The sequence below is a fragment of the Hypanus sabinus genome, chromosome 17 (genome assembly GCF_030144855.1).
Source record: "Hypanus sabinus isolate sHypSab1 chromosome 17, sHypSab1.hap1, whole genome shotgun sequence".
NCBI lineage: Eukaryota > Metazoa > Chordata > Chondrichthyes > Myliobatiformes > Dasyatidae > Hypanus > Hypanus sabinus.
This window is the reverse complement of record NC_082722.1, coordinates 85,501,883-85,523,390: the sequence shown is the minus strand read 5'-3', so window position 1 is coordinate 85,523,390 and position 21,508 is coordinate 85,501,883. Positions and strand designations below refer to the sequence as shown.

The 21,508-nt window shown below is 46.2% G+C and overlaps 1 protein-coding gene across 1 annotated transcript in view; it reads right to left on the bottom strand.

Annotated features, from left to right (window-relative positions):
- Positions 1-14,373, bottom strand: part of LOC132407100 (vacuolar protein sorting-associated protein 4A) — a 136,678-nt gene extending 122,305 nt beyond the window's left edge. The window contains exon 1 of the mRNA XM_059993394.1: positions 14,130-14,373. Within this exon, the coding sequence (XP_059849377.1) occupies positions 14,130-14,153 (24 nt within the window). The 5' untranslated portion in view covers positions 14,154-14,373. The remainder of the gene's footprint in view (positions 1-14,129) is intronic.
- Positions 14,374-21,508: the final 7,135 nt, after the last annotated feature.

The following is a 21,508-nucleotide window of genomic DNA, read 5'->3' as shown; positions in this document are numbered from 1 at the left end:
AGCACTACCTACCCCTCCACCTATCTTCATATCTTCCGCAAACTTTGCCACAAAGGCATCATTATGTACTTGGATAGAAGGGGTTTATGTGAGCAGGTGGGATTAGGTTACTGGAAAACAGTCAGCATGGTTGTGTTGGGCCAAAGGACCTCCTTCCACTCTGTGACCACAGCTGGAGTACTGGTTGTTCCACTATAGGAAGAGGGTTGGACAAGTTGCAGAGGAGATTCACCAGGATGTTGCAGATGGTGAAGCATTTCAGTTATAAAGTGAAACTTGTGAGGATGGAACTGAGGAAGTTAAAAGAGGATATGATTGAAGTATATAACATTATGAGGTGCAGAGAGTAGAATGCAGTGAACTTTTATCAGTGTGAACAGCTTAGCAGTAGAAGATTCTAAATGGCTAGCTTCAAGGGAAGATCGTAGTAATTGTTTGCTTCATTGTCCAGATCCTGAGATTACTGGCGATTCACTGGTTTTCAAACTTGTTGTTTCTCCATGAGGATTCATTTACCGGATCTATGTTGATGCGTTTGTTGATGAATCCTTCTGTAGAAAAGCATGCTTCAAGAAATTCTTGTTCTCATTCAGTGTTTTGAGCCAGCCAATCAGATCACAACATCTAATCAATATTCATTTGGACCCTGGAGGAGTATACAAGCTGGCATTCTGAGGAAACAACTGTGCACTGATGATGGCTTCTCAATTCAGACAAAACATTTGCAAACATTTTGCCAAACTTGGCGATCAACCAAATTTCCAAGCATTGATGTGGAAGTTTCTTAGGCATGGAAAGCTATGGGTCAAGCGCTGACCTCTCGTCAGTGGTCAGCTTGGATAGAGAGGGATGAGGGGCACACTCGTGCACTCTACGACAGTGGTCGGTGATTCAAAATCTAACAATGAACCAGGACTTGTTGGAGAGCACAATCGCAACTAAAACAACAAGAACAAGACTTTATCTTTATAATTTTTTTTATTGTTCATCATCAAACAAACACTTCCATAACATGTATTTCAGACATTGTGCATATATATCATATATATCACAAATCTCCACAAAGTATTTATCTGAAGTATACACTCATAGAAAAGAGTGGAAAGAAAAACAAGCGAAAGGAAAGAATTATGTACACATAGGGAGTGATCTTTTTTTTACAACAGGTTCATTGATTTGTGAGAATAAAATCAGGCCTATGAGGCATTATGTAGTTAAACCATTTTTCCCCAGTATGAATCAAATTGTTCCAAATTGGATAAATTTCTCTTATGTTTGATTGGATTTAATAGCCCATTGACATTAAAAGAAATGAATTTTACCTTGTCCTTAGCCATCTGTATTTATCTGTCAATGTACCACGGAAATTAGAATAAAACTTAGTCGATCTACTCCCTGAACAAGTAAGAACCAAGAAATGCAAATAACAACAAAAATGGCAACAAATGTGAGATTCCAAGGCTGAGGTCTCTAGTAGATGACCCTGTGTTGAGCTAGAGGAAATGTCTAGCTGTGGGGGATAACCCCTCCTACTTGTGAGTTGACGGCCCCCAGTGCAGTATTCATAAAAGTCAGTGAAAAAATCCATTACACAGAAAAGATTTCCCTGTGTACTCGTTATATATATATAAACACACATATACACACATATATATACATGCACATACATACATACACACATGCATTACATACACATATATTCTCATTTTGGTGGGGGAAAAGTAGTAAGTGAGAGAATAAAGAATAACAACTAAGTAATATAAAATCCACATTATAATAAGTATTTCTCGAGATCGGTATATCACCGTGTATTTTTTTAACATTTTTAAAGTTAGCCAAACCTTATGGCTCTTCTGAAGGGGGTGAGGACTGTCTTTGGGAAACTCCTAGTCTCTTCCTGATATATTTCTCTCGGCCTCCTCCTGTCTCCTGCCTTCTCGATTCTCGCACTATTCCCCAGGTGGAGCGGGATAATTCCTCAGTCAGGCTTTCCCTCGTTTTGGTGATGCTAACAGACATGTCTGTAGTCGCCTCTTCCACCATCTGGTACAACCACGTCCCGTTGTCATAAAACACTCGAAGTTTAGCAGGGTACGGAGTTTGAAATCTAATCTTGTTTTGCTTTAGTACTCGCTTTACTTCAGAGTATTCCTTGTGTTTCTGCAGGACCATGGGGGGGGGGGGGTAATCTTGGTTGAAATATATTAATTTATCATCATAAAAAACACAAAATGCTGGCAGAACTCAGCAGGCCAGACAGCATCTATGGGAGGAGGTAGTGACGACATTTCAGGCTGAAACCCTTCATCAGGAGGGTGATGATGAAGGGTTTTGGCCCGAAACGTCGTCACTACCTCCTCCCATAGATGCTGTCTGGCCTGCTGAGTTCTGCCAGCATTTTGTGTTTTTTACTTATTTCCAGCATCTGCAGATTCACTCGTGTTGCCTCTTCTTACCCCAGGCCCTTTGTAGAATCTGCACCTTGGTGCTGTCCTGCAAGAATTTAATTATTATTGAGCTTGGCTTTCTATCCTGGGTAGGTTTTGGAACGAACGCATGGTGGGCTCTCTCGACTTCCAGCTTCATAACCGAGGGAAGTTCCAGCGCGTCCCATGGTAACTTTTCGACAAACTCTATCATAGACGGGCTCTCCGCTCCTTCGGGAACGTTGTAGATTCTGATATTTTTCCGCCGTGATCTCCCCTCCAGGTTAAACAGTTTACCTTCTTGGTGATGTAATATTTTTATTGTCTTACTCAGTATCCGTTCCACGTTTTGAACGCGATCTTCCACCTTCTCAATTCGAGTCTCTGCCACCACTATTTTTTGATTAACGCTGGCGAGCTCTGCCTTAATATCACGGAGCTGTTGCTTTATTTCTTTCTGGACCTCCATTATTTCTTTCAGGATTTCGAAGATATTTGCTGCTTCGACTGAACGAGGCTCGGCGGCCGCCTCACTCGCACATGGTCGGGTCGGAGAGCCGCTCACTGCACTCCTCTCGGACACAGGCTCCGCAGTGTCGCTTTTTTAAATTTCCATTCCTTTTCCCCATTATAGCCCCTCTTTTCAGTTCAAATATTTTTCAAAAAATATTATATTTGACAGGTTAACAGGGCTTAATATGCATTTTTCAGGAGGAGCTTGTGACTTAATTCTCAATGATGACGTCACCGAAACCTCCGAACAAGACTTTAGCTCTTAAGTCTGATCTTCAGTTTGTAAACTTTCTTCATCATGCGTAAGATTGCACGGAGAAAGCTGTTATGCATTTTGACGGAGGTCCTTGCACATGGCAAAGTGTAGTTCAAAGACCTACATTATTGGTAGGTTGGCAATATTCAACAAGATTATGGAAAGGAGCTAACAAAATGGAGCACACAAAACAATTCAAATCATAATTTTAGATAATGTTTAAAAGAGTGCAGAGCAGACTAAGGTGTGCTGCTTGGCACTCTTCTTTTGGCAATCAGCTTGTGGGGAAGAGTAAGTACTGAACAGCAAGCATACAGAGCTCTGCAACAACCACAGAGGTTATAATAGGAGACCTAACTACCCAATCATACTCTGAGATGGTGAGCACTTTCTTCACAAATACATTTCTGGCCCAGCAAGTTTTTGCGAACTGCCAGTAGAAATTTAGTATTATCAAGTCATGAAATTGAAGCAAGAGGCAGAGAGGGAAGAGGTAAAAGAAGCTCAGAGAGAAGCTGTTTTTTTTAACTGATCGGGGCAAAGAGGTTAGATTGCGCAGGCGCGTGACGTAGCGTGTCAAAGGTTTAAAAAGGAGAGGAAGTTTTCAACGGTCATCTAAATTGAAGCAAGAGGCAGAGAGGTAAGAGGAAAAAGCAGCTCGGAGAGAAGCTGTTTTTTTTAACTGATTGGGGCAAAGAGGCTAGACTGTACAGGCGCGTGACGTAGCACGCCAAAGGTTTAAAAGTAAGACCGCCATATACAGCGGCCATCATCGGAGTGGACTTAGGCACAGTGGGACGGCTTTGGCTCAATCAGGCTTCGGCGAGAACAGGCAGAGGCGAGGTTGAACGGGGCATGACTGCGCAAGCGTGTGAAGGTCAGCCTCTGAGATCAGCGGGGGAGTTTAAAAAGTGAGCAGAGGCTGAGTACAAGCTTCACTCCAGGTAAGGCCGGGTAAGCTCCTTTAATTAATCTAATTAGCTTAGGAATAGGTAATGGAGGCAGCAGTTAGGGCAGTTGAGTGCTCCATTTGTAGTATATGGGAAGTCAGGGCAAGCACAACTGTCCCTGGAGACTACACCTGCAAAAGGTGCATCCAGCTCCTGACAAACCGTGTTAGGGAACTGGAGCTGGAGCTGGATGAACTTCGGATCATTTGGGAGGCAGAGGCAGAAATAGACACAAGTTTCAGGGAGATAGTCACCCCTAGGAGTCAGGAGACAGGTAGTTGGGTGACTGTCAGGAGAGGGAAGGGGAATAGACAGGAAGAGCAGAGCACCCCTGTGGCTGTTCCCATCAACATTAAGTACACCGTTTTGGATACTTGGTGGGGACGACCTACCAGGGACGAGTTGCAGTGGTTGCGTCTCTGGCACCGAGACTGGACCCTCAGCTCAGAAAGAAAGGAGGGAAAAGAGGAGAGCAGTAGTGATAGGGGATTTGATAGTTAGGGGGATAGATAGGAGGTTCTGTGGAAGAGATCGCAATCCCGGTTGCCTCCCTGGCACCAGGGTCCGCAATATCTCGGATCAAGTTCTCAATATTCTCAAGGGGGAGGGTGAGTTGGGACCAATGACATGGGTAGGAAGAGTGAGGAGATCCTGAAAGGTGAGTTTAGGGAGCTAGGTGCCAAGTTAAAGGACAGGACCTCCAGGATAGCAATCTCAGGATTGCTACCACTGCCACGTGCAGATGGGTTTAGAAATAGTAAGATGGTGCAGATCAACATGTGGCTGAAGACATGGTGAAGGAGGGAGGGCTTCAGATTTATAAATAATTGGACAGTTTTCCAGGGAAGGTGGGACCTGTTCCAGCAGGATGGTTTACTTCTGAACTAGAGGGGGACAAATATTCTTGCAGGTAGGTTTGCTGGAGAGGCTCCAGTGGATTTAAACCAGATACGAGGGGGGAGGGGAACCAGAGTGTAGGAACAGATGTATGGGAGAAGGAATAGAAATAAGACAGTAAAGTTCTTTGTACTGTTAGGGATAAACAGAGTAAGAAGTGGAGAATTTCTTAAATGCATTTATTTTAATACTGTAAGAAAGATGGATGAGCTTAGAGCATGGATTGATACCTGGAAATATGATGTTGTAGCTATTAGGGAAACATGATTGCAGGAGGAGCGTGATTGGCAACTAAATATTCCTGGATTTCGTGCTTCAGGTGTGATAGAATCAGAGGGACAAGAGGGGGAGGTGTTACGTTGCTTGTCAGAGAAAATATTACAGTGGTGCTCTGGCAGGATAGATTAAAGGGCTCGTCTAGGGAGACTATTTGGGTGGAATTGAGGAATGGGAAAGGTGTAGTAACACTTATAGGAGTGCACTATAGACCACCTAATGGGGAACGAGAATTGGAAGAGCAAATTTGCAAGGAGATAGCAGATACTTGCAGTAAGCACAGGGTTGTAATTGTGGGAGATTTAAATTTTCCACACATAGACTGGGAAGCCCATACTGTAAAAGGGATGGATGGTTTGGAGTTTGTAAAATGTGTGCAGTATAGTTTTTTGCAGCAATACATAGAGGTACCGACTAGAGAAGGGGCAGTGTTGGATCTTCTGTTAGGGAATGAAATAGGTCAGGTGACAGAGGTATGTGTTGGGGAGCACTTCGGGTCCAGTGATCACAATACCATTAGTTTCAATATAATTATGGAGAAGGATAGGACTGGACCCAGGGAGATTTTTGATTGGAGAAAGGCTAACTTTGAGGAGATGTGAAAGGATTTAGAAGGAGTGGACTGGGACAATTTGTTTTATGGGAATGATGTAATAGAGAAATGACGGTCATTTAAAGGTGAAATTTGGAGGGTACAGAATCTTTATGTTCCTGTTAGGTTGAAAGGAAAGGTTAAAAGTTTGAGAGAGCCATGGTTTTCAAGGGATATTGGAAACTTGGTTCGGAAAAAGAGAGATATCTACAATAAATACAGGCAGCATGTAGTAAATGAGGTGCTCAAGGAATATAAAGAATGTAAGAATCTTAAAAAAGAAATTAGAAAAGCTGAAAGAAGATACGAGGTTGCTTTGGCAAGTAAGGTGAAAATAAATCCAAAGGGTTTCTACAATTATATTAATAGCAAAAGGATAGCGAGGGATAAAATTGGTCCCTTAGAGAATCAGAGTGGACAGCTATGTGTGGAGCCGAAAGAGATGGGGGAGATTTTGAACAATTTCTTTTCTTCAGTATTTACTAAGAAGGATATTGAATTGTGTAAGGTAAAGGAAACAAGTAGGGAAGTTATGGAAACTTTGACGATTAAAGAGGAGGAAGTACTGGCTTTTTTAGGAATATAAAAGTGGTTTAAATCTCTGGGTCCTGACAGAATATTCCCTAGGACCCTGAGGGAAGTTAGTGTAGAAATAGCAGGGGCTCTGAAGGAAATATTTCAAATGTTATTAGAAACGGGGATGGTACCAGAGGATTGACGTATTGCTCATGTGGTTCCATTGTTTAAAAAGGGTTCTAAGAGTAAACCTAGCAATTATAGGCCTGTCAGTTTGACGTCAGTGGTGGGTGAATTAATGGAAAGTATTCTTAGAGATGGTATATATAATTATCTGGATAGACAGGGTCTGATTAGGAACAGTCAACATGGATTTGTATGTGGAAGGTCATATTTGACAATAATCTTATTGAATTTTTTGAAGAGGTTACTAGGAAAGTTGACGAGGCTAAAGGAGTGGATGTTGTCTATATGGACTTCAGTAAGGCCTTTGACAAGCTTTCGCATGGAAGGTTAGTTCGGAAGGTTCAATTGTTAGGTATTAAAATTGAAGTAGTAAAATGGATTCAACAGTGGCTAGATGGGAGATGCCAGAGAGTAGTGGTGGATAATTGTTTATTGGGATGGAGGCCGGTGACTAGTGGTGTGCCTCAGGGATCTGTACTGGGTCCAATGTTGTTTGTCATATACATTAATGATCTGGATGATAAGGTGGTAAATTAGATTAGTAAGTATGCAGATGATACTTAAATAGGTAGCATTGTGAATAATGAAGTAGCTTTTCAAAGCTTGCAGAGGGATTTCGGCAAGTTAGAAGAGTGGGCTGAACGATGGCAGATGGAGTTTACCGCTGGAAAATGTGAGGTGCTACATTTTGGTAGGAATAATCCAAACAGGACATAGATGGTAAATGGTAGGGCATTGATGAATGCAGTAGAACACAGTGACCTAGGAATAATGGTGCATAGCTCCCTGAAGGTGGAATCTCATGTGGATAGGGTGGTGAAGAAAGCTTTTGATATGCTGGCCTTTATAAATCAGAGCATTGAGTATAGGACTTGGGATGTAATGTTAAAATTGTACAAGGCATTGGTAAGGCCAGATTTGGAGTATTGTGTACAGTTCTGGTCATCAAATTATAGGAAAGATATCAACAAAACAGAGAGAGTACAGAGAAGATTTACTAGAATGTTACCTGGGTTTCAGCACCTAAGTTACAGGGAAAGGTTGAAGAAATTAGGTCTTTATTCTTTGGAGCATAGTTGGTTGAGGGGGGACTTGATAGAGGTATTTAAAATTATGAGGGGGATAGATAGAGTTGACGATAAAGTTGACTTTTTCCATTGAGAGTAGGGGAGACTCAAACAAGAGGACACTAGTTGAGAGTCAGGGTGCAAAAGTTTAAGGGTAACACGAGGGGGAACTTCTTTACTCACAGAGTGGGTAGCTGTGTGGAATGAGCTTCCAATAGAAGTGGTAGAGGCAGGTTCGGTATTGTCATTTAAAGTAAAACTGGATGGGTATATGGACAGGAAAGGAATGGAGTGTTATGGGCTGAGTGCAGGTCAGTGGGATTAGGTGAGAGTAAGCATTTGGCATGGACTAGAGGGGCCAAGATGGTCTGTTTCTGTACTGTAATTGTTATATGGTTACCTGCACCAGGTTATAGCACTCTGTACCCCTTCGATCCAGTTATCTATCCAAACATCTCTTGCATGTTGAAGTCGAGCTTGAATGCACCACAGCACTGTTTCCGCGCTGTAATTTTTATATGGTTATATGATCATCAGCACAAAAAGGGGCCATAATGTGCGTCTTAACACCTATCCTTTTGATCAGGTAAACTAATCGCATTGGCCCTCATCTTACCAACTATGCCTTGCATATAAGTGTCCAGGGGCCTCAAAAACATGATCGTACACAAACACGAGGAGATCTGCAGATGCTGGAAATTCAAGAAACACACACAAAATGATGGTGGAACGCAGCAGGCCAGGCAGCATCTATAGGAAGAAGCAGTCGACGTTTCGGGCCGAGACCCTTCATCAGGACTGTGATTGTATCCACAGGCAATGGGTTCCAGATATCAATGACTGTGTTAAAAAAAACTTACCCCCAGATACCCATTTAAAACCCTTACCTTTCACTGTAAAACAATTGCCCTCTTAGTTTTGATCTCCCATCCATGGGATACAGATTGTGTTTATCTACCCTTTCAATGCCTCCTTCAATTCAGAAAAAGAATCAAGCCCAGTCTATACCTGAAGTTCTCCAGTTCAGGAGATATCCCAGTGAATCTCCTAATATGCACTCTCTCTAGCGTAATCACACCCTTCCTATAGTGTGGCAATCAGAATTGACAAACACATAGTGCTCCGAGTGCAGCATAACCAGTGAGCCATAGAGAAGTACAGCACAGAAACTGGTCCTTTGGCCAATCTAGTCCATGCCAAAACATTTAAACTGCCTACTCCCATCATCCTGCACCAGGACTATAGCCCTCCATATCCCTACTACCCACATACCTATCCAAACTTCTCTTAAATGTTGAAATTGAGCTTGAACGAACCACTTGTGTGGGCAGCCTATTCCACACTCTCACAACCCTCTGGGTAAAGAAGTTTCCCCTCATGTTCTCCTTAAACTTCTCACCTTTCACCCTTAAGTCACCAAACCAAAGTTTCCACACTATGATCAAGCATGCTAATATGCCTTCTTCATGACATAATTTACCTATCCCATTACTGACAGAAAACTATGAACTTGGACCTCAAGTACATCTGTTTATCCATTTCCATAAATTGAAGGATCTTTACACACTGAGAAATTATACTGTGGAAATAAGGACAGCAGAGAAGCTGAACCAATGTCTTTATAGACAGAAAAGGAAACCTTCTGGTGTCCAACTGAATAAGGAACTTTAAGAACATAGCTCTGGTAGAAAGGTTAAACTGAATTAAAAATAAATAATTAGTTCATTTAGAGCACAAACATTGGTGGAAATGCTGATAGTGTCAAAGACAGACTTTAATTTAAGGGTGATATTAATGAGTTGGTGAAATGGTATGTAGAGTGAATGATGCTCTAGGATAATAGGACACTGGAAATATTCCACAAATGTTAGCATCTGTGTTAGTTTTGAGAAACAGTGGGACCCCAGATTTGCAAGACCAAGGATTGTTGCAAGTCGCATCACAGGGAAATAATACAGTTCAGATATTTGAGATGCCAAGAGTCATTTAATCCAAGAGCAGGGCAATTATTCTCCAATATCATGGAACAGGTCAGATCCCAAACACAAGAAAATCTGCATATGCTGGAAATCCAAAGCAACAATTAAACAGACAAGGAGATAAAGTGAGAGTGGGAAATGGAATGGTGAAGGGGCAGGGACAATTACCAGAATTTCGAGAAATCAATGTTCATACCATCAGGTTGGAGGCTACCAAGACCTGGAATACAAGGTGTTGCTCCTCCAATCTTAGTATGACCTCCTCATGGCAGTAGAGGATGTCACTGACTGACATGTCGCAAAGGGAATGGGAAGTAGAATTCAAATAGTTGGCCACTGGAAAATCCTGCTTTTTGTGGCTGACAGAGCAAAGGTGCTCAACGAAGTGTTCCCCCAATCCACATCGGGTATCACCAATATACAGGAGGTCACATTGGGAGCAGAGGATACAGTACGCATGTGACCCCCAACGGACTCACAGATGAAGTGACACCTCACCTGGAAGAACTGGTTGTGGCCCAGAATGGTAGTGAGAAAAGAGGTGTAGGGGCAGGCGTAACACTTGTTCTGCTTGCAAGGATAAGTGCCAAAAAGGAGGTCACTGGGGAGGGATGAATGGACAAGAGAGTCACATGGAGAACGATCCAATCCCTGCGGAAAGCAGAAAGTGAGAAGAGAGAAGGATGTGCTTGGTGGTGGGATCCTGTTGAAGATAGCTGAAGTTATGGAGAATTACGTGCTGAACACAGAAGCTGATGGGATGGTAGGTGAGGACAAGAGGAACCCTAACCCTAGCGAGCTAGTGGAAGGATGGGGTAAGGGCAGTGTTGATGGCTCAGGAAGTGAAACCCTTTTCTTTGAAGGAGAAAGGAGTGTGAAGGAGTGTGTAGGGTGGATTAGGGTGAGGGGTGTATGGTGGAATGGGGGATGCGTATGGTGGGCTGAAGGGTGTGTGGTGGAATGGGGGATGCGTATGGTGGGCTGAGGGGTGTGTAGGGTGGAATGGGGGATGCGTACGGTGGGCTGAGGGGTGTGTAGGGTGGAATGGGGGATGCGTACGGTGGGCTGAGGGGTGTGTAGGGTGGATTAGGCTGAGGGGTGAAGGGTGGAATGGGGGATGCGTACGGTGGACTGAGGGGTGTGTAGGGTGGAATGGGGGATGCGTACGGTGGGCTGAGGGGTGTGTAGGGTGGATTAGGCTGAGGGGTGTGTAGGGTGGAATGGGGGATGCGTACGGTGGGCTGCGGGGTGTGTAGGGTGGAATGGGGGATGCGTACGGTGGGCTGCGGGGTGTGTAGGGTGGAATGGGGGATGCGTACGGTGGGCTGAGGGGTGTGTAGGGTGGATTAGGCTGAGGGGTGTGTAGGGTGGAATGGGGGATGCGTACGGTGGACTGAGGGGTGTGTAGGGTGGAATGGGGGATGCGTACGGTGGGCTGAGGGGTGTGTAGGGTGGATTAGGCTGAGGGGTGTGTAGGGTGGAATGGGGGATGCGTACGGTGGGCTGCGGGGTGTGTAGGGTGGAATGGGGGATGCGTACGGTGGGCTGAGGGGTGTGTAGGGTGGATTAGGGTGAGGGGTGTATGGTGGAATGGGGGATGTGTACGGTGGGCTGCGGGGTGTGTAGGGTGGAATGGGGGATGCGTACGGTGGGCTGAGGGGTGTGTAGGGTGGATTAGGGTGAGGGGTGTATGGTGGAATGGGGGATGTGTACGGTGGGCTGAGGGGTGTGTAGGGTGGAATGGGGATGCGTACGGTGGGCTGAGGGGTGTGTAGGGTGGAATGGGGGATGCGTACGGTGGGCTGAGGGGTGTGTAGGGTGGAATGGGGGATGCGTACGGTGGGCTGAGGGGTGTGTAGGGTGGATTAGGGTGAGGGGTGTGTAGGGTGGAATGGGGGATGCGTACGGTGGGTTGAGGGGTGTGTAGGGTGGATTAGGGTGAGGGGTGTGTAGGGTGGAATGGGGGATGCGTACGGTGGGCTGAGGGGTGTGTAGGGTGGAATGGGGGATGTGTACGGTGGGCTGAGGGGTGTGTAGGGTGGAATGGGGGATGCGTACGGTGGGCTGAGGGGTGTGTAGGGTGGATTAGGCTGAGGGGTGTAGGGTGGAATGGGGGATGCGTACGGTGGGCTGAGGGGTGTGTAGGGTGGAATGGGGGATGTGTACGGTGGGCTGAGGGGTGTGTAGGGTGGAATGGGGATGCGTACGGTGGGCTGAGGGGTGTGTAGGGTGGAATGGGGGATGTGTACGGTGGGCTGAGGGGTGTGTAGGGTGGAATGGGGATGCGTACGGTGGGCTGAGGGGTGTGTAGGGTGGAATGGGGATGCGTACGGTGGGCTGAGGGGTGTGTAGGGTGGATTAGGCTGAGGGGTGTGTAGGGTGGAATGGGGGATGCGTACGGTGGGCTGCGGGGTGTGTAGGGTGGAATGGGGGATGCGTACGGTGGGCTGCGGGGTGTGTAGGGTGGAATGGGGGATGCGTACGGTGGGCTGAGGGGTGTGTAGGGTGGATTAGGCTGAGGGGTGTGTAGGGTGGAATGGGGGATGCGTACGGTGGGCTGAGGGGTGTGTAGGGTGGATTAGGCTGAGGGGTGAAGGGTGGAATGGGGGATGCGTACGGTGGACTGAGGGGTGTGTAGGGTGGAATGGGGGATGCGTACGGTGGGCTGAGGGGTGTGTAGGGTGGATTAGGCTGAGGGGTGTGTAGGGTGGAATGGGGGATGCGTACGGTGGGCTGCGGGGTGTGTAGGGTGGAATGGGGGATGCGTACGGTGGGCTGCGGGGTGTGTAGGGTGGAATGGGGGATGCGTACGGTGGGCTGAGGGGTGTGTAGGGTGGATTAGGCTGAGGGGTGTGTAGGGTGGAATGGGGGATGCGTACGGTGGGCTGCGGGGTGTGTAGGGTGGAATGGGGGATGCGTACGGTGGGCTGAGGGGTGTGTAGGGTGGATTAGGCTGAGGGGTGTGTAGGGTGGAATGGGGGATGCGTACGGTGGGCTGAGGGGTGTGTAGGGTGGATTAGGGTGAGGGGTGTATGGTGGAATGGGGGATGTGTACGGTGGGCTGAGGGGTGTGTAGGGTGGAATGGGGATGCGTACGGTGGGCTGAGGGGTGTGTAGGGTGGAATGGGGATGCGTACGGTGGGCTGAGGGGTGTGTAGGGTGGAATGGGGGATGCGTACGGTGGGCTGAGGGGTGTGTAGGGTGGATTAGGGTGAGGGGTGTGTAGGGTGGAATGGGGGATGCGTACGGTGGGTTGAGGGGTGTGTAGGGTGGATTAGGGTGAGGGGTGTGTAGGGTGGAATGGGGGATGCGTACGGTGGGCTGAGGGGTGTGTAGGGTGGAATGGGGGATGTGTACGGTGGGCTGAGGGGTGTGTAGGGTGGAATGGGGGATGCGTACGGTGGGCTGAGGGGTGTGTAGGGTGGATTAGGCTGAGGGGTGTAGGGTGGAATGGGGGATGCGTACGGTGGGCTGAGGGGTGTGTAGGGTGGAATGGGGGATGTGTACGGTGGGCTGAGGGGTGTGTAGGGTGGAATGGGGATGCGTACGGTGGGCTGAGGGGTGTGTAGGGTGGAATGGGGGATGCGTACGGTGGGCTGAGGGGTGTGTAGGGTGGAATGGGGGATGCGTACGGTGGGCTGAGGGGTGTGTAGGGTGGATTAGGGTGAGGGGTGTGTAGGGTGGAATGGGGGATGAGTACGGTGGGCTGAGGGGTGTGTAGGGTGGAATGGGGGATGTGTACGGTGGGCTGCGGGGTGTGTAGGGTGGAATGGGGGATGCGTACGGTGGGCTGAGGGGTGTGTAGGGTGGATTAGGCTGAGGTGTGTAGGGTGGAATGGGGGATGCGTACGGTGGGCTGAGGGGTGTGTAGGGTGGATTAGGGTGAGGGGTGTATGGTGGAATGGGGGATGCGTACGGTGGGCTGAGGGGTGTGTAGGGTGGAATGGGGGATGCGTACGGTGGGCTGAGGGGTGTGTAGGGTGGATTAGGCTGAGGTGTGTAGGGTGGAATGGGGGAGGCGTACGGTGGGCTGAGGAGTGTGTAGGGTGGATTAGGCTGAGGTGTGTAGGGTGGAATGGGGGAGGCGTACGGTGGGCTGAGGAGTGTGTAGGGTGGATTAGGGTGAGGGGTGTAGGGTGGAATGGGGGATGCGTACGGTGGGCTGAGGGGTGTGTAGGGTGGATTAGGCTGAGGTGTGTAGGGTGGAATGGGGGAGGCGTACGGTGGGCTGAGGAGTGTGTAGGGTGGATTAGGGTGAGGGGTGTAGGGTGGAATGGGGGATGCGTACGGTGGGCTGAGGGGTGTGTAGGGTGGATTAGGGTGAGGTGTGTAGGGTGGAATGGGGAGGCGTACGGTGGGCTGAGGGGTGTGTAGGGTGGAGTGAGGAGTATGTAGGTAGAAGTGGGAGGTGGTCACAGACAGTTATTCACGGGAGCGCGCTTCTCGCCCTCCATCCAGCCCCTCACGTTACCTGGAGGGTGTTGGGCGCTGACATCTCACATCTCCGGGCGCTCAGCCCCTGAGTGCCGCTCTCGGCCGGGCTCACGCCCGCTAATGCTGCCACTCGACCTCGCCCGGTGCTCACCAGCGCTGGGCCCAGAGCTTCGGCCTCGGTCTCGGCTCTTCACCCGCGCTGGGCCCCAAGCCTCGGCCTCGCCCGGTGGCCACTCCCAGACCGAGCCGACAAAATGGCGGCGAGCGGAGCAACACCGTGACGTAATTAAAGTCGAAGAGTTGCCAGGCATGTGAGCTGATACACGAGAGGACCTATTAGGTAGGCGCCACCAGTAAACTACAGCGCCGCCCTGGTCGGGGTCGGCACTGCAGAAACGGGACGCGGAGTCCTGACTAACCCTTCCAACACTTTTTTTCAAAAGCTAATCTGCATTAATAGGCCGTAGTCAGCATGGTTTCCTCAAGGAAGAATCTGTTGGAACTCCTTTCAGAAATAACAAGCAGGATAAACAAAGGTCCTGACGAAGGGTCTCAGCCCAAAGAGCCCTTAAAGAGGTCTTTAAGATGTCATTAGAAACGGAGATTGTGCCGGAGGATTGGCGTATTGCTCATGTGGTTCCATTGTTTAAAAAGGGTTCTAGAAGTAAGCCTGGCAATTATAGACCTGTCAGTTTGACATCAGTGGTGGGTAAATTAATGGAAAGTATTCTTAGAGATAGTATTAATAATTATCTGGATAGACAGGATCTGATTAGGAGTAGCCAGCATGGATTTGTGCGTGGAAGGTCATGTTTGACAAACCTTATTGAATTTTTTGAAGAAGTTACGAGGAATGTTGACAAGGGTATGGCAGTCTATATGGACTTCAGCAAGGCCTTTGACAAAGTTCCACATGGAAGGTTAGTTAAGAAGGTTCAGTCGTTAGGTATTAATGCTGGAGTAATAAAATGGATTCAACAGTGGCTAGATGGGAGATGCCAGAGAGTCGTGGTGGATAATTGTTTATCGGGATGGAGGCTGGTGACTAGCGGGGTGCCTCAGGGATCTGTTTTGGGCCCAATGTTGTTTGTAATATACATAAATGATCTGGATGATGGGGTGGTAAATTGGATTAGTAAGTATGCCGATGATACTAAGGTAGGAGGTGTTGTGGATAATGAGGTGGATTTTCAAAGCTTGCAGGGAGATTTATGCCGGTTAGAAGAATGGGCAGAATGTTGGCAGATGGAGTTTAATGCTGAGAAGTGTGAGGTTCTACATTTTGGCAGGAATAATCCAAATAGAACATACAGGGTAAATGGTAGGGCATTGAGGAGTGCAGAGGAACAGAGAGATTTAGGAATAACAGTGCATAGTTCCCTGAAGGTGAGGTCTCATGTAGAAAGGGTGGTGAAGAAAGCTTTTGGAATGCTGGCCTTTATAAATCAGAGCATTGAGTACAGAAGTTGGGATGTAATGTTAAAACTGTACAAGGCATTGGTAAGGCCAAATTTGGAATATTGTGTACAGTTCTGGTCACCAAATTATAGGAAAGACATCAATAAATTAGAGAGAGTGCAGAGACGATTTACTAGGATGTTACCTGGGTTTCAGCACTTAAGTTACAGAGAAAGGTTGAACGTTAGGTCTCTATTCATTGGAGTGTAGAAGGTTGAGGGGGGATTTGATCGAGGTATTTAAAATTTTGAGAGGGATAGATAGAGTTGAATTGAATAGGCTGTTTCCATTGAGAGTAGGGGAGTTTCAAACGAGAGGACATGATTTGAGAGTTAGGGGGCAGAAGTTTAAGGGAAACATGAGGGGGTATTTCTTTACTCAGAGAGTGATAGCTGTGTGGAATGAGCTTCCTGTAGAAGTAGTAGAGGCCAGTTCAGTTGTGTCATTTAAGGTAAAATTGGATATGTATATGGACAGGAAAGGAGTGGAGGGTTATGGGCTGAGTGCAGGTAAGTGGGTGAGATTAAGAGTTCGGCACGGACTAGGAGGGCCGAGATGGCCTGTTTCCGTGCTGTGATTGTTATATGGTTAAAACATCGACAGTGCTTCTCTCTATAGATGCTGCCTGGCCTGCTGCGTTCCACCAGCATTTTGTGTGTGTTGCTTGAATTTCCAGATCTGCAGATTTCCTCATGTTTGCTAGACAAAGGAAATTCAATTGTTGTGTACTTGGATTCTCTGAAGGCCTTTGACAAGGTGCCACATGTGAGGCTGCTTAACAAGATGCATGGTATTAAAGGACAGATTCTGGCACAGATAAAGCAGTGGCTGATTAGCAGGAGGTAAAGAGTGGCTCCTCTCTGTTTTGACTGGCTGCCAGTGATGAGTCTGATTCTTTTTATGTTATATGTACTCGACTTCCTAACCAGAAGACTACAATCTGTGTGGCTAGGTATAGCTCAAATACCATCTACAAATTTGTTGATGATACAACCATTGTTGGTAGAATCTCAGGTGGTGATGAGAGGGCATACAGGAGTGAGATACGTCAACTAGTAGAATGGTGCTGCAGCATAACCTGGCACTCAACATCAGTATGACGAAAGAACTGATTGTGGACTTCAGGAAGGGTAAGCGAAGGAGCACATACCCTCATAGAGGGATCAGAAGTGGAGAAGAGGGTGAGTAGTTTCAAGTTTTTGGTGTCAAGATCTCTGAGGATCTAACCTGGACCCAACATTTTGATGTTGTCTTAAAGAAGGCAAGACAGCGGCTATACTTAATTAGGAGTTTGAAGAGATTTGGCATGTCCACAAATACACTCAAAAACTTCTATAGTTGTACTGTGGAGAGCATTCTAACAGGCTGAATCACTGTCTGATATGGAAGGGCTACTGCACAGGATCGAAAGAAGCTGCAGAAGGTTGTAGATCTTGTCAGCTCTATCTTGGACACTAGCCTACAAAGTACCCAGGTAATCTTTAGGGAGCAGTGTCTCAGAAAGGCAGCATCCGATATTAAAAACCTCCAGCACCCAGGGCATGCCATTTTCTCACTGATACCATCAAGTAGGCGATACAGAAGCCTGAAGGCACACACTCAGTGATTCAGGAACAGCTTCTTCCGCCCTGCCATCCGATTCCTAAATGGACTTTGAAGCTTTGGACACTACCTCACTTTTTAAAATTTACAGTATTTCTGTTTGTGCACATTTTTAATAATCTATTCAATATACATAATTGATTTACTTGTTTATTATTGTTTTATTTATTGTTTTTTCTCTCTCTGCTAGATTATGTATTGCATTGAACTGCTGCTGCTAAGTTAACAAATTTCACAACACATGCTGGTGATAATAAACCCGATTCTGATTCTGATGAATGATAACATGTCCTCCTCACTGACAATCAACACTGGTGCACCTCAAGGATGTGTGCTTAGCCCACTGTGCTACTCTCTCTATACCCATGACTTTGTGGTTAGGCATGGCTCAAATCCAATTTATAAATTTGCTGATGATATGACCATTGTTAGTAGAATCTCAGATGGTGACGAGAGGAGTGAGATATGCCAACTAGTGGAGTGGTGCCGCAGCAACAACATTGGGTCAAACATCTATGTTGGTGAGGCCTGACACCATCATTGAAGCTCGGAGTACAATCCCCTGGATGGTGATATCTCCCACCGTGGGATCAGAAGTGCAGAGAGTGAGCAGTTTCAAGTTCCTGGGTGTCAAGATCTCTGAGGACCTAACCTGGTCCCAACATATCGATGCAGTTATAAAGATTCAAGATTCAAAAACTTTATTGTCATTCTAACCGTACATCAACTCTGCAGGGCAGAATGAGACAACGTTTCCCAGGAGCAGTGCAATCATAACATAACAAATGCAACACTAAATAATAAGCAATAAATAGTAAAACACAACAGCCACATGTCAGTTAAAAACAAGTTATAAGTGTCCAGTGTAAGTTAAAAGTGTCCAAATCAGAGTCAGATAGAGCAGCTATTTAGCAGTCTGACTGCCTGTGGGAGGAAGCGGTTTAGTAACCTTGTGGTTTTAGTTTTGATGCTCCTGTAATGTTTACCTGATGGCAGAAGAACAAACAGTTCATGGAGAGGGTGTGAGGGGTCTTTAATGATGTACCGTGTCTTCTGGAGGCATCAACTCTGAAAGAGGTCTAGGACAGAAGGTAGGGAGACCCCAATAGCCTTCTCTGCTCCCCTAACCACCCTCTGCAAGGCTTTTTTGTCGGCAGCACTGCAGCTGGAGTACCAGGTTGTGATGCAAAAGGTCAGCACACTCTCAACCACTCCTCTGTAGAATGTCGTTAAGATATTAGTGGGGAGTGATGCTTGTCAAAGCTTCCACAAAAAGTGCAATCTCTGCTGGGCTCGTTTCACAATCCCAGTGGTGTTCCTGGACCTGTGATTATACTTCATTAGGAGTTTGAAGAGATTTGGTATGTCAACAACTACACTCAAAATCTTCTATAGAGGTACCATGAGAGCATTCTGACAGGTTGCATCATTGCCTGGTATTGGGGGGGGGGGGGGGGGGGAAGGCTACTGCACAGGACCGAAAGAGGCTGCAGAGAGTTGTAAATTTAGTCAGCTCCATCTTGGGTACTAGCCTACAAAGTATCCAGGACATCTTCAAGAATCAGAATCTCAAAGGCAGCGTCCATTATTAAGGAGATAAAGCACCCAGGGCATGCACTTTTCTCACTGTTAACATCAGGTAGGAGATACAGGAGCCTGAAGGCACACACTCAGAGATTCCGGAACAGCTTCTTCCCCTCTGCCATCTGATTCCTAAATGGACATTGATCCCATGAACACTACCTCACTTTTTTAATATATATTTCTGTTTTTTGCATGATTTTAATCTGTTCAGTATATGTATACTGTATTGATTTACTTATTATTTTTTCTTCTTCTATATTAGGTATTGCATTGAACTGCTGCTGTCAAGTTAACAAATTTCATGACACATGCCGGTGATAATAAACCTGATTCTGATTTAGATGATGGAACTTAGAATTTATTTAAAATCTTACATCCATCCCACAACATTATGACTGAATTTCAATGTACAGCCCATGCCAAACTTCTTTAGATGCCTGAGGTGGAAGAGACACTGTTGTGCTTTTTTAACCACAAAGTAGGTGTATACAGTCTAGATGAGATCAGCCATAATGTGTATACCAAGACACTTGAAACTACTCACCCTCTCAACTGCAAACCCATTGATGTTGATCGGCTGAGCCTATCTCCATTCCACCTGTAATCCACAATCAGATCTTTTGTTTTTTGGACTGAGGAAGAAGTTATTATCCTGGCACCACTGCGTCAGGGTATCAACCTCTGCTCTGTAGGCTATCTCGTCACTGCTAAAAATAAAACCGATCAAAGTTGTCTTATCTGCGAATTTGATCAGCAGATTGGAGCTGCGTGGGTGTAAAGGGAGTAGAGGAGAATTCAGAACACAACCCTGGGGGTACCTGTGTTGAGGGAGCCCATCCTTACCACCTGTCGGCAATTCAACAGCAAGTCTAAGATCCAGCTGCACAAGGTGGGGTGCATGTTGAGGTCTCTGAGCTTCCTGTCGGTTCTGGAGGGAATTATGGTGTTGAGTCCAGGAACAACACTCTAATGTGTGCATCGCTCTTCTTCAGGTGAGTGAGGACAGTGTGTAGTGCTGAGGCTATGATGTCATCAGTAGACAGATTCCATCAGTAGGCGAATTGTAGGAGATCCAGTGTGGGTGGTAGCATGCTGCAGATGTAGGCTTTAACCAGTCTCTCAAAGCATTTGCTTATAATTGATGTGAGAGCGACAGGGTGGCAATCATTCAGGCATGCTACCTTGGTTTTCTTAGGTACAAGGACAATGATGGAGAACTTGAAACAGGAGGGCACTACACACTAGGAGAGATTAAAAATGAATGAATTAAAAATTGATGGCTTTTTTTTTACCAAGTTTGCATACATTTCAAGATAAGTGGAGGGGCATGTAGCTTTGGTGCAGTGGAGAGGCTACAGGAGGACTTAGATTAGGAGAATGGGGAAAGAAATGGCAGATGGAATACACTGTTGGGAGATGTATGGTCATGCTCTTCGGTGGATGAAGTGCAAGTGTAGACTATTTTCTAAATGGAGAGTGTTACGAACCCCGTAACTGGGTCACTTACCAGCAAAGATAGAGAGGTCCATTGAGGTCTGATGGTACTATTTTTAACAGTATTTATTAGTAAAAATACACAAAAATAATATCATTGCAAATATACAGATAACATACGTCATCAATGCTAAATCTAAAAGTGTGGGTATAATAATAATAAATAAGAAATAAGCTCTGTCGTTGTCTAGGGGATAAATGTATTGTCCGATGGAAATATAAAAGTCACTCAGTTCATGCAGGCTGCAGCCTTTGGGGACCACTGTATTTCAATGGTTGGAGAGAGAGAGATTTGGAGAAAAACTTGCCGATTCCTTTTATGATTTTGATCCATCGGAGTCTCGTTGTCGTGGCCGTTCACTTGTGACCTCTCCTTTAGCTAAAGCCGTTCTTCCGTGGTGAGCCCGCCAATCCCAGGCAAGGGAAGGACGCACACGAGCCCCACCGGCTGTCACTATTAAACGCTGTCACGGGATTTCTAGCGTTTCTCCTGGTGCATCTAAAGGGGTTGTTCCCCAGACCCCCTTTTATCCTTACTCACGGGGTCTCAGATGTCATTCAGGTTGGGATGATGCCATCCCTCAACCAGCCCACTCTGGTCATCCCCTGAGGGGCTTCAATGAATAGTACAGTACTTAATACACAATTCCGTCTCCAAGAGACAATAGCCGTTATCAGGGGTTTTTGTTTTGCTGAGGCCAGGACACATTCCAAACCTTGTGGATTCTCTCTCATTTCCTGGGTCTTCAGACCTGAATTAATAGCGATCTTGCGATTCTCAAAAAGGAGGGGCGACTCTGTACCCTTCGGCCCCTCAGAGTTGTGGCACATTCGTAACAAGAGAAAATACAAAAATCTGAGATGCAAAGGGACTCGGGAGCCCTTGTGCAGGATTCCCTAAAGGTTAATTTTCAGGTCTAGTCTGTAGTGAGGAATGCAAATTAGCATTCATTTCAAGAGGACTAGAATATAAAAGCAAGGATGTAATGTTTAAACTTTATAAAGCTCTAGTGAGATCTCACTTGGAGTATTGAGAGCAGTTTTGGGCCCCTTAGAAAAGATGTGCTGAAACTGGAGAGGGTTCAAAGGAGATTTACAAAAATGATTCCAGGATTGAATGGCTTGTCACATGAAGAGCGTTTGATGGCTCTGAGTCTGTATCTCTAGAATTCAGAAAAATGATGGATGACCTCATTGAAATCTATGAAATAGTGAAAAGCATTAATAGAGTGGATGTCCAGAGGATGTTTCCTATGGTGGGAGAGTCTAAGGGTACGT